Source organism: Chiloscyllium plagiosum, unplaced genomic scaffold, assembly GCF_037043375.1.
Source record: "Chiloscyllium plagiosum isolate Xiang-an unplaced genomic scaffold, Cpla_swu_hap1 HiC_scaffold_4, whole genome shotgun sequence".
Lineage (NCBI taxonomy): Eukaryota > Metazoa > Chordata > Chondrichthyes > Orectolobiformes > Hemiscylliidae > Chiloscyllium > Chiloscyllium plagiosum.
Genome location: NW_028270142.1, coordinates 28,939,436 through 28,958,759, shown reverse-complemented (window position 1 = coordinate 28,958,759; position 19,324 = coordinate 28,939,436). Strand labels below are relative to the sequence as shown.

The 19,324-nt window shown below is 40.0% G+C and overlaps 1 protein-coding gene across 1 annotated transcript in view; it reads left to right on the top strand.

Moving 5' to 3' along the window:
• enpp2 (ectonucleotide pyrophosphatase/phosphodiesterase 2) overlaps positions 1-19,324 on the top strand; it is a 100,941-nt gene that overhangs the window by 33,243 nt on the left and 48,374 nt on the right. The window contains exons 12-15 of the mRNA XM_043688979.2: positions 5,977-6,049; positions 12,218-12,326; positions 16,369-16,494; positions 17,516-17,547. Of these exons, the coding sequence (XP_043544914.1) occupies positions 5,977-6,049; positions 12,218-12,326; positions 16,369-16,494; positions 17,516-17,547 (340 nt within the window). The remainder of the gene's footprint in view (positions 1-5,976; positions 6,050-12,217; positions 12,327-16,368; positions 16,495-17,515; positions 17,548-19,324) is intronic.

Genomic DNA, 19,324 nt, shown 5'->3' with positions numbered 1-19,324 from the left:
GCCATTTGGCCCATTGAGTCCACACCCCTACCCTATCCCTGTAACCCTGCATTTCCCATTGGATAATCCAACTTGCCTGCACATCCCTGGACACCATGGGCAATGTAACATGGCCAATCCACCTTAACTGCACATCTTTGGACCCTGGAAGGAAACTGGAGCACCCAGAAGAAACCCTCGTCGATACTGGGAGAATGCGCAAACTCCATATAGACATTTGCCTGAGGCTGGAATTGAACAGTGCTAACCACTGAGCCAACATGCTGCCCCAGTTATTATGGGCAGTCATCTCACCCACAGAACGTCTGTGCAGGAGGTCCTCGGGAGAATGTCGTAGGCTCAACTACCTTTGGCTGCTTCATCATATGGTCAAAGCTGGAGATGTTTACTCATGATTACACAATACTTAAAGATTTCCTTGTCAAAATGCTGGAAAGGCTGGACAGCATTAAGGCTTAGACTGATAAGTGGCAATTATCCCACTCAAATGCCAGGCAAAGATCATCTCCAGAAAAGACAATCCAAGAATCTCCCCTTGATACTCAATGGTATTATCATCACTGAGTTCCGCACTACCACCATCTTGGGGCACCATTTACCAGAAACTGAACTGGATTAACTCTGGATACAACTACAGGTGAAAGATTGGGAATCCTGCAATGAGTAATTTCCATCCTGACTCAAAAAGGCCTATCCACATTCTACAAGGCACAAGTCAGGAGTGATGTGGAATACTGTCCATTTGCCTGGATGAGTGCAACTCCAAGAACACGTGAAGTTCCACACCATCCATGACAAAGCACTCTTCTTAATTCTCACTCCATCTAACACATTCAACATTCACACTCTCCACCACTAATGTATGCTGATAGCACTGTGAACCATCAACAAAATGTACTGCAACAATGCTCCAAGATTCATCCAGCTACAACTTCCAAACCCACGTACTCCACCACTTAGAAGGACAGAGACAGTAGACTCATGGTGCCACTCCCATCTACAAGTTCCCCTCGAAGCCACACACCATCCTAATTTGGATCTAAATCCTTCAATGTTGCTGGGTAAAAATGTTGCAAATTCCTCCCTCACAGCACAGGGGCATGCCTACATTGCATGAACTGCAGATGGGTCAGGAAGGCAGCTCATTACCAACTCCTTAAGTGTAATTATGAATGAGTAATAAATGTTGGCCCAGCTAGCAATGCCCACATCTGATGAATGAATAAAATATAGACCTGTCTTGCCCCTTTACAATGGCCAGAGATTTCCTAGAATCCATTTGATCAGTGATGCTGCGGACATTTTGAGAACAAAGTGTTGATGTTGTATTGAAGGAAGGTGTGACTAATAATAAAGAAAATAATGAGAAACTTAAAAAGCCTAGTTGATAATTGAAAAGGAAATCTTGACAATTAGAAGTGTATTTGTGAAAATTCAAGCTGGCAATGTGAAAGAAATGGATGTGAGGAAGGAATGAAATACTGGACGTATTTTAATTGTAGCAAAACAAGGCTAAAAAGAAATTTGATTAAGTGTTTGTAAGTAAAACTGTGAGAGCTTGATAGAATGAATACAGGAAGATATTTCCTCTGATGTGTCAGTAATAAATGTTTCTCAATTTAAAATTAAAACTTAACAATTCAGGAGCATATTTAAGAGAAATTTCTTTAGATGTAGTGTTATTTGAGGTATGGAATGCTTTGTTCAATGGAATGGTTAATGCACATATCATTGCATCCTTTATTAAGTACGTGAAACACAAAGATTAGCTTGGCTGCTGGGCAAGACTATGGCAGTTATATCCATTTTTCTTTGCTGAAACTGACACTGACGTGAAGAACTGCTGTCTTCTAAACCTTTTTTGGTTTTGTTTCTAATTCAAGCTTGAGATAGCTAGTTTTTTGAAATTAACATGCTTATTGTTACAATCTCTTCTGGATCACTTAACTGTAATCAATTCTTGAAAAGTGGACATGTTGATAATCATCTGCATTATAATGCTTCTGTCTTCAGTGTTGGTGCTGTGAACAATGTCAAATAATCAGTTTAGATTCAGTGCTTGGGGCGACCAGGCCTACTGGAATGAGTGCTACAACTACTCTGTGAAAAAAAAGTGAAATACTTTTGCATTGTTTAGCCTATGAAGGGTTTCCTCTCTATAGATGGAGATAGAGTGTGGAACCTGCCCAAATTTAATGCCAAGCACTGACATTTTTACATGTTTTTTGTGACATTAGCTGCTTTTGGAACCTAACCAACAAAATACATTCTGTGACTTAAATAACACCTAGGACTGAGGGTATTCTTTCTAAAGAGGCTCTACAATAGAAAAGCTTCATAGGTTAGAAGACCTCAAAAATTAAATTGTGCCATTAATTTATTAATTACAGTGTTTATCGTAAGAAATAGCCTACTCACTACAGTTCCCTGCTCTCCGATCGTTCTCACTAAATGGATGGGTTGATTAGTGGCGTTCCAGTAAGTGAATGTTGTTGTTTCCCTGGGTTTATTTTTAGATTATACAATGTATGAATGTGTGGACTAGCTCATGTAGTTGCAGCCACATGGAGAAGATAGATTGGAGAACTGTTTGCCTTAGAGAAGTAAAGGCTGACAGAAGGTTTCGTTGGGGTTTTCAAAATCATGGGGGGTTTGGACGGAGCAGATAGGGCGAAACTATTCCCACACAAAAGGATTGGGAACCAGAGAGTATAGGTTACAAATATTTTGCAAAAGAGGTGAGAGAAAGCTTTTCACAAAATGAGTGGTTAAGATTTGGAGTGTGTTGGGGGCAGGTTCAATTGAGGCGTTCAAAAGGGCATTGGATGATTGTTTCTATTTAAATAATGTGCAGGAGAATGGGGAAAAGACATGAGGTTGCAATAAGTGAAAGTGCTCTGAGAGCTGGTGCACAAATGATGGGCTGAGTGGCCTCCTACACTGATAATTCTGTGAGATACATCATGAAATCATCTTTGTGTTCTAAAATATGGTGTTTATGAATTTGCTAGAAATAGTCATCAAGAAAATCTTCTCTGACATGTTGTTCGGACTGTTACAGAGTCATAGAGATGTACAGCCCTCAGTCCAACATGTCCATACTGATCAAATGTCCTAAATAAATCCAGTCACATTTAGCCCTTCCTATTCATATACCCAAGCCTTTTCAATGTTGTAATTGTACCAGCCTCCACCACTTTCTCTGGCAGCTCATTCCATACATGCACCACTCTCTGTGTGAAAATGTTGCTCCTTAGATCCTTTTTAAATGTTCCCCTCTCACCTTAAACCTATGCCCTCTGGTTTTGGACCCCCCCCCTCCCTACCAGGGAAAAAAATCTAGACTATTCACCCTATCCATGCCCCTCATAATTTTATAAGCCTCTCTAAGGTCACCCCTCAGCCTCTGACACTCCAGGGAAAATAGCCCCAATCTATTTAGCTCCCAGCTGCTATAGCTTAAACCCTCCTACCCTGGCAACATCCTTGTAAGTCTTTTCTGAACATTTTCCAAGTTTCACAACATTCTTCCTGTGGCAGGGAGACCAGAATTGCAAGCAGTACTCCAAAGGTGGCCTAACCAATGTCCTGTACAGCCACAACATGACTTCCCAACTCCTATACTCAGTGCACTGACCAATAAAGGCAAGTTTACCAAACGCTTTCTTTATCATCTTAGCTACCTGCGACTACATTTTCAAAGAGCTATGATGCCTCATTCTGAGGCCTGAACCATTTATTTCTCTCTTCTCTAATTTATGTTGTGGTTCTGTTCGCCGAGCTGGAAGTTTTTGTTGCAAACGTTTCGTCCCCTGTCTAGGCGACATCATCAGTGCTTGGGAGCCTCCTGCGAAGCGCTTCTTTGATGTTTCCTCCGGTGTTTATAGTGGTCTATCCCTGCCGCTTCCGGTTGTCAGTTTCAGCTGTCCGCTGTAGTGGTTGGTATATTGGGTCCAGGTCGATGTGTTTGTTGATGGAGTTTGTGGATGAATGCCATGCCTCTAGGAATTCCCTGGCTGTTCTCTGTCTGGCTTGCCCTATGATAGTAGTGTTGTCCCAGTCGAATTCATGTTGCTTGTTGTCTGCGTGTGTGGCTACTAAGGATAGCTGGTCGTGTCGTTTTGTGGCTAGTTGATGTTCATGTATGCAGTACACCAGAACTGCAAAAAGAAGAAGAGGAACACCTATACAAGGTATTCGCCAAAAACGGATACCCGCGCAACTTCATTAACAGATGCCTAAGAGAAAGACCACGGAACGAGGACATACCACAACCAAAAGGACTAGCCACACTACCATACATCAGGAGCATCTCGGAACTGACAGCCAGACTACTGCGACCCCTAGGACTCATAACGGCACACAAACCAACAGCCACGCTCAGACAACAACTCACCAGAACGAAGGACCCGATACCCAACATGAGCAAGACGAATGTAATGTACAAAATACCATGCAAGGACTGCACTAAACACTATATAGGACAAACAGGAAGACAGCTAACAATCCGCATACATGAACATCAACTAGCCACGAAACGACGCGACCAGCTATCCTTAGTAGCCACACACGCAGACAACAAGCAACATGAATTCGACTGGGACAACACTACTATCATAGGGCAAGCCAGACAGAGAACAGCCAGGGAATTCCTAGAGGCATGGCATTCATCCACAAACTCCATCAACAAACACATCGACCTGGACCCAATATACCAACCACTACAGCGGACAGCTGAAACTGACAACCGGAAGCGGCAGGGACAGACCACTATAAACACCGGAGGAAACATCAAAGAAGCGCTTCGCAGGAGGCTCCCAAGCACTGATGATGTCGCCTAGCCAGGGGACGAAACGTTTGCAACAAAAACTTCCAGCTCGGCGAACAGAACCACAACAACGAGCACCCGAGCTACAAATCTTCTCACAAACTTTGATCTCTAATTTATTCCTTTGATCTATAATGCTAGAGTTTTTATTTCTTTATTTTTGTAATTTTTTTCCTACGAACGTGTATGGAGGAATCTGTACCTGGGTACCTTGTACATACGACAATGCTGTAAATGGCAATGTGTATACTTTTCACTGTATTCATTTGAGTACATGTGACAATAAAACTAATTAAAAGCTAATGATTTTGCTACATACAGTGATCAGAAAAAAAATTGCCATCTTTTTTTTAAGAAGTTTAAATTTCTTACCATCTTTTAATGGGTATAATAATGTTTGATGATTTTTTTCTCACCTGATTATAATCTGTCTCAGGATATGTGAGCTTTTTGTGTTAATATAAAAATAATTATTTTTCTGTGTGGCACTTTTGTTGCACTATATTGCCTCATTACTAATAACAATAAAAATAATCTTGATTGTTTGGATCACATAACTGACTTTCCATTAATTTCTTCTCTGACTCCCCATCTTTTTAACACTCATCTGATGATAGAAAGCAGAAAATCTTGGAGACATACAGTAAATTAGTCAGCATATATAAAGGGGAAAATCAGACCATAAACTGTGAGGAGTTTTATCTGTACTGATGAAGGATTAATTTGATTATCTGATACTGATAAAGACTTTCAAAGGGGGATGATGTCAACACTTGTGTGAGTGTATCAGTATTTGCAGGTTTTCTCCCTGACGGTATAAAGATGAGAAGTATATGTATTGGACAGTTTGATTATGGATTTGTAAAAATTGTTCAAATGATAATTGTTGAAAACTAAAAATCTGAGGAACTTACTAGTTTCACCACAATGTAAAGAAATATGTGTACTTGCATTGAGGTGGGGATAGAGAGTTCCAGAAGAATGTGGGTAAAGAGATCTATAGCTGGATAGTTGAGATGTAAGAAAATTGACACATCCACTAACAACTTCCTCTGTTTAAGCATTTGACAGAAGCTTCTCCTGTAAAGAAAATGTAACCAGATTCAAACAAAAAATATTCACTCTCTTTACACTTGCTTCAATTTTAGGCCCTATGTCTATGCCTTCTATTCAGAGCAACCAGATGGTTACGGTCACAGATTTGGACCATTCAGCTCCGAGGTTAGTAAAGCATTTTAACACTAGGTTGGGGCACTCATAGAGTCCAGTCTTTCCATATGTGTAACACCTGTTCCCTGTGCTACTGAAAGAAATGAATTGCTAATGTCAACCAGATGTTGTGGATTTTTTTTTGAAAAAAAGCCTTTTTGTTCTTGCTTGTTCCCTGGTGGCTTTCCAAAGGTCCTGACTGCATAGAAAGGTAATAGTAGGATATGCTGAGCATATATGTCAGTTTGAGGAATCAGGTTCTGACTTCCTTTTTCTCAATAATTATCTCTTTGTACTTAAGCTCTCACTTAATGTAATATACTGCACCTCTTATTAAATATTGTGCTATATTTTTTGCAATTTGAAAATCTTGTTTTCTTTGTTGCTTCCCCTGCCAGGAAGGGCTTTTAGTTGAAGGTAGTAATAAGAAATTTACAATCAGCACAGATTTTCCAATGTTGGCTGTCCATTTCTCACCATATAAGTACACAGCTAGCAATTGGAAACCAGGGGTTGGGGGTATAGGAGGGGCTTTTAATACATTGGTGCTGAAGATTTAATTGATGCAAATATCAGGCCATTTTTTTTTATCCTTAAAAATAAATTATAAAAAATTGAAGTAACTGGCTTCTGGTCAAAATCATTTTACTGCTGCATTTTGAAAGATTGAATGTGAATAGAGGATAAAAATGAAAGCAAAGACTCACATTTATGAAATTATATTCCTATTGTCAGGGTAAACTAAATAACTTCACAGTCAGTTCAGTATTTTTGAAGTGCAGACTCATTGTAGTGTAGCTAGATTCTAATCAACATGCTCAGGGATGATATTACAGACCTCTGGAACAGTTGGGACTTGAATCTAAATCTGCCAGCTCAGAGGTAGGGACACTAGCAGTGCACCAGAGGAACCCTTCCTCTTGTAGTGTAGGCAATCTCCATACAAGAGCCCACATTCAGCAATGTGGCAAATGACCAAAAAATCCAGTTCTTGATTGAGGGATAAATGTAGACCAGTCCAGCAGGAGGAATTCTTTTCTTTTGAATATGCCATAGGATCTGTTCGATCTGTATCAGAGGGCAGATCAGGCAGTGTCATACTAAGGGGGGAGTGCTGCACTTTTGCAGCTGACAGTTTTGAATGCCTATTCAACTGAATGTGAAGAATATGTGTTTTCCATGTGGTCAAATTGTTTTCCACATTTCCTTACAGCAGTGATTATGACAGGATTTTTTCTTTGAGGCACCAGTTTTTTCTGATTGGCTGAAAGGTCGGGCACTAGTCTGAAAGAATGATGAGATTTATCAGTTGCCAGGTAGTTAACTGCCAAAGGTTGTGGCTTCTTCCCTAATTTAATAGGGTGCCCCTGTCTCGAAGAACTGTTGGCTGTTCCAATGGCTTGCTGTTCTCTTGTCTCAGTAGCATCAGGAATGTCATGGTAGGATTGAGGACTCTTGTGTTGCAATGATATCACATAAGGAAATCACATTTGACAAACCTGTTAGAATTCTGAGGATGTAACTAGCAGAATAGATAAGGGGGAAATGATGATGAATAAGATATAATTACATTTTAAGAAAGCTATTGATGAGGTCTCATGCAAAAGTGTAGTAAACAAAACGAGAACACATGATTTTAGGGAGCATACTGGCTTGGATTGAGAACTAGTTAATGGCCTGAAATCAGATAACCAGAATAAATGAGTCCTTTTCAGATTGGCAATCCATAACTATGGGTACAGCTAGGATCAGTGCTTGGGTTTTAGCTAGACATAATACATGTTAGTGATTTTGGATGTTTGGTTTGCATGTAATATTTCTAACTTTTTAGTTTAGACAAAACTAGTTGGAAGTTTGAGTTGTGAGCAGAATGCAGAGATTATTCAAATGGATTTGGAGAGGCTGAGTGAGTGTGCAGAACATTTTGCAGATGGAATACAATGTGGAGAAATGAGGTTAACAACTTTGGTCTGAAAAACAGAAGCATGGAGTGTTTCTTAAGTGTAAGCAGTAGGGAAGTGTTTAATATCAAAGGACCTTCTTGTTCTTGTTCATGAGTTAGTGGGTGATCATGTAAATATTGCAAGCAGTTAAGAAGGCAAATGTCCTCTAATACAAGAAGGTTTGTGATGAGGAGTAAGATGTCTTGGAGAGCCATAGTGAGACAATCCATGCAAATCTTGTTTCCAGTTTTGGTTTTCTTAACAATGGAAAGGAGTACTTGGCATAGAGAGAGTGCAATAAAAGTTCATTATCCTCATTCCTGGCATGGATGAATTGTTCTTTGAAGAAATATTAAATAAACTGTGAGTTTAGAAGATGAGAGGTGACCAGGGTTCAAATATAAAATTCATGCAGTGCTCGACGATTGGATGAAAATTGACATTTTCCCCGCATTGGGGGTCTAGAAACAGAGGACACTCTTAGGAAAAGGGGCAGGCTATTTAGAACTGAGATGGAAAGGAATTCCTTCTTTCAGAAAGTGGTGAATCTTTGGAATTTTCTGTCACTGAGGGCTGTGACAACTGAATTGTTGAATATGTTCAAGACTGTGGTCAATGGATTTTTATATAATAAAAACATGAAATGATACAGGGATTGTGCAGGAAGGTGGTGTTGACTTCGAAGATTTTCTATGAGCTCAATGAACAGCAGAGTGGGCTTGATGGGCTGAACAGCTTACACTTGCTCCTATTTTAATGTTCTTTTGCACCTAATTGCTCCAAGGATTAGCGGACCACCCAACATCTATCTCTCTGCTGCTGGCGCACCAGTAAAAATGGATGGATGATAGACACAGCCCTTCCACATGATTTCATTGCCTCATGTCATCTTGCAACCCACTCCCCGGGGCAGATGTAACACTCTCGCCTGCATTTCAAAGATAATTTGTTATCTGCGAAGCCCTGAGGCCCTGAGCGATATTGTACAGATACAAGAGAATTAAATTGGTCTTAACCAGAAGCACAATACAGCTCCTTTTAGAATAGTTGAATAGTTTCTTTTGAGATCAGTCAAAAAAATGATGACTTAAGGAAAAGAAAACCAGGCAGGGTGTAAAATGAGCTAAGTCTGCTTTCTCTTCTTGGCAATAATCAATTTCATCTCCAGTTCTATCTTTGGTTATTTTCAAGTCATCAACTCTTTGCTACTACCACGTTTAAGTTTTATTGTTTAAGTGAAGTTAATTTATTTGGTGTTTATACATTTCTGTTTTATAGAGTGAAAGATACAGTCAGGTTGAGCTGACTCAAAACTGGAAATTATTTGAGAATCACCACATAAAATATGAACTTGCTGACAAAATAATACATTCCTATTAATGATACTGAATGAGAGACGTATGTTACCTGCAGCAGTATGACAGCTGCTTGTTCTCCTATGAGCAGAAGGGTTGCTCACTCTCTGGGATTGCCTTTGAGTATTCAGGAATTTAAGATTAATCTCCAAGACAGGGATGTGAGCATTCAGGAAGAAAAAATCATAGCAATAATAATGAAATGATTTTAATGACTGTGAGCAATTTATTCATCATAACATGATTGGATAGTGGGGAAATAGTGATTTACTGTACAGGGCAGCTGGAGGGAGGAGGCCATGTGGTGAAATCTCTGGAATACATTCAACTGCAGTAATAAACTTTATTGCTTGAGGGATCTTAAAGCCCTAAGATTCACTTTAATCATCAGTGCAGACAGTGTAGTATCATTGACAGGAATTATTGTTAATCATAGAAAAGAACTTGGTTGAATAGTGATTTTTAGTAATAATTGATTGCTTGGCACTAATCTCAACTTTATGGCTTTAAAACGTGTGGTTGAATTCAGTAATTCAGTTCAGTTGATTATATATGAATATGTTTTATAATTTGGTGCTACTGGTGTATTTCCTTATGGCAGGAGTCTCAGGCAGTCTTCCATCGCGTTTGCTTCTTGGTGGTCAATTCAATGACTTTATGACTCTGTGTTTAACATTATCTGGTTGGCCTCAAGCACACCATTGTGGTGTGGCAGTCTCTGTTACATTTGCGGAAGGGAAGACAATGAGCTGAAAAAGGGGCAGGGTTTATTGGCCTCTGTTTTCTATTGGGATCTCTTCTTAACCTGCTCAGCTGTTCCTTTCTGTTTGTCTCGTCTGAGGCCCCTCCAAGCCTCCAGAGGTCACATTCATTGGCGGTTATCTCCCATTTGTCCACAGTGATGTCGATCATCTTCACATCTTTCTTGCAGGTGCCCCTGTAATAGGGATCCACCTGGTAATGACCAAAGGGCAGTTTATCATACAGAAGATCTTTGGATATATAGCCATGTTCTGTCTGATGAATTTGACTAAAAAGCTACAGATGATATTAGCTTAACAATGAGTGTAGTTACTTTCAGTCAACCTGGTCAGGCATATTAGAGGACAACCTCAGGTGGGAATTGAATCCTTTTGGCCCAGAGGGACACTATCACTGCACTACAAAGTCCTGAGCAATGAGTGTTCTGTGATGGAATTATTGTGTTCTAACATCTCAAAGTTTGTGACATTGTCCTGCCAAGGGATGTTAAGGATATGTTTGAGACAGCAATAGTGTAAATTTATTCAGCCTTTTTATTCTGCTATCCCATGTTATCATTAATGTAGAGGAGTACACTGAGAAAACAAGCTTTATAGACTCACAGTTTGGTATTCTAGGTCTTGTTGTTCCACACCTTGTTACAACACTTTTCTTGGACATTGCAGTTTTTGTGATACGGAAATTTGAAGTCAGCTGATTTACTGTTTGCATGACTTCTTATTCATTCAAGTTCTATTCATTATTTGCATTCAGTTGTTGAAGAATATTGAGGAGAGTTGGTCTGCTCTGATGAAATATGTCTTTACATAAAACATGAGAAACTATTTTTCTCTTGAAATGAACTTTGCATCTTATTCCTCCTACCCTTAGATGTGCAGTATTAATGATCCTTCCAACATCATTCGCAAATTAATGTTTATAATCCCTTTAAAATCTCCAGGTTTCAAGTTTTTGTCAGTTCTTCTCTTTGTCATTAGATCAGCTTACTTTGTGCCAAACTAATATGAAATATAAAGACAAAAAAAATTTCCACCACAATCTTGATTCATAGTTTATGACTACGTTTAGCATGCTGAAAGGGCTGCTCGTTTAAATGTATGATTACACTATTTTGGTTAAAGAATGGCTGGACCACTCTCTGGTTCATTTCTCAAGGCAATGCATTGATCAGTCAGAGTAAACCTGCTTAGATTAAAATTTAAACAAAACCAAGTAGTTAACTGGCCGTCACTATTTAATGGGTGCATTCTCCATGGTAATGTCTTTACCAATTATATTCCACTTGATAACTAATCATATGCTCTATTCTCATAAAGTATAAAAGGATTGTTTCTTATTTTCTTAGGTATGTCTTGCCAATGCAAGACAAAATGTTTCAACGAAATGGAAGGAGAAAGTGAGGATAGAGGTTTACAAAATTATGAGGGGCATGGATAGGGTAAATAGGCAAAGTCTTTTCCATGGGGTCAGGGAGTCCAGAACTAGAGGGCATAGGTTTAGGGTGAGAGGGGAAAGATATAAAAGAGACTTAAGGGGCAACTTTTTCATGCAGAGGGTGGTACGTGTATGGAATGAGCTGCCAGAGGAAGTGGTGGAGGCTGGTACAATTGCAACATTTAAGAGGCATTTGGATGGGTATATGAATAGGAAGGGTTTGGAGGGATGCTGGCAGGTGGGACTAGATTGGGTTGGAATATCTGGTCGGCATGGACGGGTTGGACCGAAGAGTCTGTTTCCATGCTGTACATCTCTATGACTCTATGACTGCAGATGCTGGAGATCAGAGTCGAGAGTGTGGTGCTGGAAAAGCGCAGCAGGTCAGGCAGCATCCGTGGAGCAGGAGAATTGACATTTTGAGCATAAGCGCTTCATCAGGAATCCTGATGCTTCTGCCCAAAACGTCGATTCTCCTGCTCCTCGGATGCTGCCTGACCTACTGTGTTTTTCCAGCACCACACTCTCAACCTGAGTATTTTTCAGCAATACTCAAGTTCTGTACTACCAAAGAATTATAAATTATTGGATTAAGCAGTGGACTGGCTTATGATTAGCTTTATAAATTCATTAAAATAAATCAAATTGTTTCTTTTAAATGTTATTATTTCTATTTAAATTTTTAGCTTACTGATGCTCTTAGAACAACTGACAGAGTTGTAGGGCAGCTGATGGATGGACTCAAACAGATGAAACTGCATCGTTGTGTCAACATCATCTTTCTTGGTGACCATGGTAAGATATTATGCCATCTGAACTTCTATATGATGACATTCTTACATTCCTCAAAAAGTAGCAGAGATACTGATTTTTTTGTGTCATCATAAGTGACTGAGTAACAAATTAAGAAAGGTCCTCAATGCATCCTTCCTGAATTTCACTTATGGTTTAAAATAAAGAAGTGATCAATAGTGACTTACCTCTGATAATGATCTTATAATGTAATAGCAAAATGCTGCAGATGCTGGAACTCTGAACTAACAACAGGTCTGGACACTAAAGAAGAATTATATTGGACTTGACACGTTAACTCTATTTCTCCCTGCACAGATTCTCCAGCCCTGCTGAGTTTCTCCATCACTTTCTGTCTTTATCTCATCTTAGCAAGCTGCAAATGTAATATTTAATTTATAAAACATGTAAATTGTGTTGGACAGTTTGGAGTTATAAATCAAGACATAAAAAGCAAGATAAATCCAACCCAGACAATGAGCACCCAATCTACTCTGAATCATTAGCAGCTTAATGTGCAGGAAAACCTGGACAATATCCAGGCTTAGCTTGGTAAGTGGTGAGTAATATCCATGCTGGGCAAGAACTATCTCAAACAAAATGGTATCTAACCAGCGTGCCTTAACATTCAGTAGCATAATCAACCCTGGCTTCCCCACTATCAACATCCTGGGCGGTTACCGGAAACTATACTGGACTAGCCATATAAATATGGTGGCCACAAAAACAGGTCAGAGGCTAGGAGTACCAGAGTGAGTCATTCACTTTGTAATTCCTCAAAGCCTCCATTTACAAAGCACAAGTTAGGATTGTGATGGAATATGCTCCATTTGGCGAAAGTGAGTACTGCAGATGCTGGAGATTAGAGTCAGGAGTGTGGTGCTGGAAAAACACAGCAGGTCAGGCAGCATCCAAGATGCAGGAAAATCAACGTTTTGGACATTCCTGTTGAAAGGCTTTTGCCTGAAATATCGATTTTCCTGCTCCTTGGATGCTGCCTGACCTGCTGTGCTTTTCCAGCATTACACTCTCAACAAAACTCTCCATTTGCCAGGATCTGGGCATTTTGAACAACACATAATAGAGCTCTAGACCATCCAGGACAATGCTGCCTATTTGATTGGGCACCTTTTCACCACTGACATAAGGTGACAGCAGTGTGTACCATTGACAAGATGCATCAAGGCTGCTTTGACAGCATCTTCCAAACCTGTGACACCTACCATCTAGAAGGACAAGACAGGAGATGGATGGGAACACGACCAACTGCAATTCCCCTTCAGGCCACACACCATCCTGACTTGGAAATATATCGTCTCTTCTTGACTGTTGCCAGGTTGAAATCCTGAAACTTCCTTCCTAACATTGCTGTGGGTGTCCCTACACCGCAAAGATTGCAACAATTAAAGTAAATAGCTCACCAACAATAAAAACTGAAAGAACTGCAGATGCTATAAACCAGAAACAATGATAGTACCTGTTTGAAGAGCTTAGCAGATCTGGCAGCATTCTGTGAAGAGAAATCAGAACTCAGAGGAAGGGTCACCAGACCCAAAAGGATAACTTTGATTGCTCTTTACAGTTACTGCCAAACCTGCTGAGCTTTTCCAGCAACTTCTGTTTTTGAGCTCATCAGCAATGTTCCCTCTTGGCTGTGTGACCAGGCAGTGAGGTTTTGGGCATGCTGGTTGGCATACTGATTTCAGAAGTCAATGGTACGCTCAGATCTTGGAGGTCTGCACACTGAAAAAGAAAGTTATCGGGAGTATTGTTCACTACCACCTATTCCATGGTGATTCGAATGGACAATAAATGCTAGTCTAGCCAGTGATGTCCGTATCCTGTGAATGAATGATAAATACACAGAGACAGCAGGTCTGGCATTAACGGAGGGGAGACAAGGAGAAATAACTTCATGTCTGTGATGTTAACATTTACTCAGTTTTTATCTCTCCGTCAGCTGGACCAGCTGAGTATTTCCAGCTTTCTCAGTTTTTACACACGATTTTCATCATCCACAGTACTTCAATTATGCATTGAAGAATCAATTTCACCGAAGTGACGTTACTCTTCAAGCTCTCATTAACTTTGCAACAGATCTCTGTCACAATTCTCTTTTGGGTGAGGGTGAATGACCCACCAGTTTTTGAGCAAAGTAATGTTGACAGAAGTATGTATCATCAATCGACAAAATCTTTTCCCTGGGGTGGTGGAGTCTAGAACTAGAAGGCATAGGTTTAGGGTCAGAGGGGAAAGATATAAAAAGGCAGCTAAGGGGCAGCTTTTTTACGCAGAGGATGGAGCGTGTATGGAATGAGCTGTCATAGGTGTACAACATTTAAAAGGCATCTGGATGGGTATATGAATAGGATGAGCTTAGAGGGATATGGGCCAAGTGCTGGCAAATGGGACTAGATTAGGTTGGGATAACTGGTTTGTACGGACGAGTTGGACCAAAGGGTCTACTTCCATGTTGTACATCTCTATGCCTCTGTGACTCTAAGATGGTGAACATCAAATCAAAAGCAAAATGACTGTGGCCAAAGTGAGGAAAAACAGAAGTTACATGATTTACAGATGAGCACCGATGTTATGGAGCTTGGAAAATTTAACGTGTGTATGTGTGTCCATGCACATGTAAATTGAGGGCAAAATGGGGTCAAAGGCTATGGCTGAGGGTGGTTTTTAACAGCCGCACAGTTGCGCCCATGTTCCTATCCCCAGACTGAGGTAAATGGAGGCTCCCTCAAACTCAGCAGACAGGGTAGGCTGGTTACCTTATCAGGAAAGCAGCCATTTTTCTTGTCTGCTGAGAAGGCACTTTAAAGGGACCGGAGATGGATTGAGGTCCGAAGTGGCTATTAGTCAACTGTTTAATTGGTGGCAGGTCAAGAGGGGAGCATCACATGGTGCATTGAGATTGGCTGGGTGTCTGATAAGTCTAATTAAGAACAACAAATGAGAAATGGAGCAGTGATGCCTCTTTAATTTGTTGCCTTTAGCTTTTTTCAAATGCATTTGAACAAATGATCTCTCCAAATATGAACAAAATATCCCATATCATTCTGGAACCTAGCGATCACATTTTTCAGTATAAGCAGGTGAATACCACCAACCCATTCAAATCTTCTGAAGCAAGAGTAGAAAACCCATTGAAATGTATATGTCACTTGATTCTCAGTGGAAACTCGAAATGAAGAAAAGACAGTAAAAGAAAAGGCAAGTAGGCAAACTATCTAAGGTATACCACTATAACTAGGAACAGAGTCAAATAGTGTGGTGCTGGAAAAGCACAGCTGGTCAGAAAGCATTCGAGGTGCTGGAGAGTCGACGTTTCAAGCATAAGCTCTTTATCGTTCCTGGGTTTGGTTGGGATGTTAATTGAAGGGTCAGTGCAAGCTTGGTGGGCCGAATAGCATCTTTATGCACTGCAGGGATTCTATGACACACCAATATGCTACAATAACCTATCAATTGATGAAGTAAATTATCAATTAAATGTTGTAGCATTTAATAACCATTTAATAAATATCACTGAATTAGACTGAAGTGTTACAAAGGCTAACATGAGCTCTAGTTTCCAGTTTTTCTTTTCTGGTTAAACAGATTAGGTTACTTATCCCTATATAAATGCACAATAATTTAAGGGAAGGATTTATACAAAAAAAGTGAAAATTTAAATGGAACTTCTGTTCCGATCCTTTCATAATGAAAAGAATGTTGAAAGATTGTTTCAGTAGTCTTTACGTTCTTTAGTGGAAATCGCTATGTTAAAAGAATCTCCAGTGGGACATCTGCTTCAAGCATGATCCTGCTCAGAATGGACATCCAATAGCTCTCTTCACATGCGACAGCCAGTGATTTTCACTAGTCCCCTGCACTAAACATATATAACCTTGGCAATACACTCAGCAGCCATCAAGAATATATCAGAGTATAAGGTACTGTTTGAACACAGCCAAAACTGACTGAATCTGATCTGCAGTTGCATATTGAAATTTAGAAAGAAAAGATAACTTCATGGTACTTGTGATTTATTTTAAAGGAATGGAAGATGCAAGCTGTGAAAGAACAGAATTTTTGAGTAACTACCTCTCTACTGTTGATGACATAATTTTGTACCCTGGAACTCTGGGACGTATTCGCTCCAGATACAGTAACAATCCCAGATGTAAGTAAATTGGTGGGAGAGCTAATTTCCTTAATATTTGCCTTTGATTTACAAGAGTGGTTTGGTAGCACTTTTACTCTAAGCAGACCAAGTTGGAAGGATATATCTGCCGCATTGAATCTACAGCAGGTCATGAAAGAACCAACAAGAAAGAAAGCTGGTTTGACTTCATCCTCAGCATCTTCCACATATATAACAGTGGGTTATAAATGATGGCCTCAGGATGCCTGCATGGTACACAATTCACTACGTTATATTTCAGTCCAAATAATTCTGTTGCTGACTGTGTACTCAACACAGATATGCTGCAGTTACGTTGGGAATGTTTTAAAGGCCTCTGTCCTTATGATCAGAAACTTACAGAAAATGCAGGGCAAAGCTACTGATTTCTGTAGATTGGTTAATTTGGCTAAACAGTATATTCCAGTCTTAATTGACAGGTGCAAAGACTCCAGTATGATTGTGGGTGCTCATTTTAAATCTTAGGAACCTGAACAGTCATATCTTATAATTGGAATGAACAAATATCCATTCTTTTCCAGTGATAGATATGTTGCTGACTGTCCCAGTGCTCACGTTTGTGTATTCAGTACAAAATTCTAACATGCCACCATTTAGCTGTTAGTACAAGAATGATTTGATGAATCCCAGTTCCTTTTAGGAAGTATGGTATAATGAGACAACATAGCCAAAATTTGGATAAAGTGGAAAACAGGTCTTGCAGGGTTTTCCAAACATTAAAAATAATGAACAGAAAATCCTGTAAGGTGTATTGATCTATGTACTTAAGTTACGGATAAGCAGTCTTTGCATTAGAATTGGTAAGATGTACCCTCGTAACGTGCGGTAACCTGCTTGTATTGTTGTTTGAAGGTTGTGTTGCTTGTAAGATATATTTGTTCTGCTCGCCACTTGGTTTGTGATTAGTTGTGAATATAGTAAAGTTGGGTAAAACCTGTTTCTTCAATAATCCATTGGGATCTCCTCATTTTTACAGTTTCATGTTAACCTTTCTTTACAGATGATCCCAAAACACTGGTGGCTAACCTTACTGTGAGTATAAAACAATGCATTATCGAAAGCTAATATTTAAAAACAAGGACATGCATTCAGAATATTATTGAAATCTAATACAAATACAGAGCTAGTCAGAACTTTCTGTTTTTGTTCTCACTGGCAAATAAATTCCTGTTTATTGAAATGAATGGCCAGGTAATTAAAGGCGAGCAAACGTTGACACAGAAAACCCTTTCTCACGTATTGATCTAATTACTGGAAGAGTTACACTTCCATCATTGTAATGTACAAATAAGGAACCAGAGTAGGACACTCAGGTCAGTTGAACCTGCTCCACCATTCAATAAGATCATGGCTGACCTCATTTAAGCTTCAACTCTACATTCCTGCATATCTTCAATACTCTTACATCTCCTTGGTAATCAGGAATCTATGACCTCTGCCTTAAAAATATTTCAAGATTCTGCATCCACTGCATTTTGATGAAGGGAATTCTAAAGCCACTGAACCCTCTGAGAGGAAAATTGTTTCATTATCTCTGTTTTAAACGAGTGCCCCTTATTTTTAAACTGTGTCCCCAACTTCTAGGTTTTCCTACCAGAGGAAGCATCCTTTCAGTATCTGCCTGGTCACGTACCTTCAGGATTTTATGTATTTCAATGAAGTCACCTTTTCTAAATTCCACAGCATACAGGCCCAACCTGTCTAACTTTTCCTCATGAGGTAACCTGCTAATTCCAGATATTAGTCCAGTAAGCCTTCGTTGAACTGCTTCCAATGCATTAACATCCTTCAGTAAATATGGTGACCAGTACAGTACACAGTACTCTAGATGTGATCTCACCAATGCCCTGTCTAACTGAAGCAAATTGCACTTTAAATAATGGCAGTGTTTGCTGACATCAGTAACAGTAGGCAATTATCTATTTGTGCTGACTGGGGAATGCATCATTCCAAGCACTGACGTCATCACGTAGACTTTATGTGGTGCCATGTGTAAGTGCATTACAGCACACACACAGGGAAGAGCACGCTGTTTTGAACTGGGGTTCCACAGTGGGAAAGAGATGCTGGATATTGGGGAAGCCCTCAGAGTGAACAGAGAAGAGGGTCAAGACCTGGGAGGTTGGGGTTGGATGTGACAAGAAGAACCCAGAAGCCAAGAGACCGCCTCCTCCTCTGTCTTCTTTTCCTCCACCCCCAATGCCCAGCTATCCCCCTCCATCTCCCCTCTGGTTCTCTCCTAGATCTTGACCTCTACACTGCCTCCCTTTTCCCAGATTTTCCCTATCTCTTACCCCTACACCCCTAGTCCCAATCTCTTACCCCTACACCCCTAGTCCCCCTAGTCCCAAACTCTCTTTCCCCACCACCTGATCTCCTTGATCCCTCTCCACCCAGTCCCGATCTTGTTTCCCCAGCCATCCCAACGTCCCCCACTCCCAAAACTCCACCTGCATCTCCCGAAAACTGCACATTCACAATTTAAAGCCGATGCCATGATGTGGAAGAGCTGGTGTTGGACTGGGGTGGACAAAGTCAAAAATCATATAACACCAAGTTATAGTCCAACAGGTTTATTCGAAAGCTAGTACTCCCAAATAAACCTGTTGGACTATAACCTGGTGTTGAGTGATTTTTAACTTAGCACAAATGCGTTAGTGTTAACAAACACAGCCTTAGATTCTACCAATTACTTTTGCTGCTTATTAAAGAATACCAGAAAGATATAGTCAAAGATGTTAATGCTTTTTTTCAGCACCTGGAACTGATTTTCTCTTTGGTTATTATTACATGTCCACAGTTTGACTTA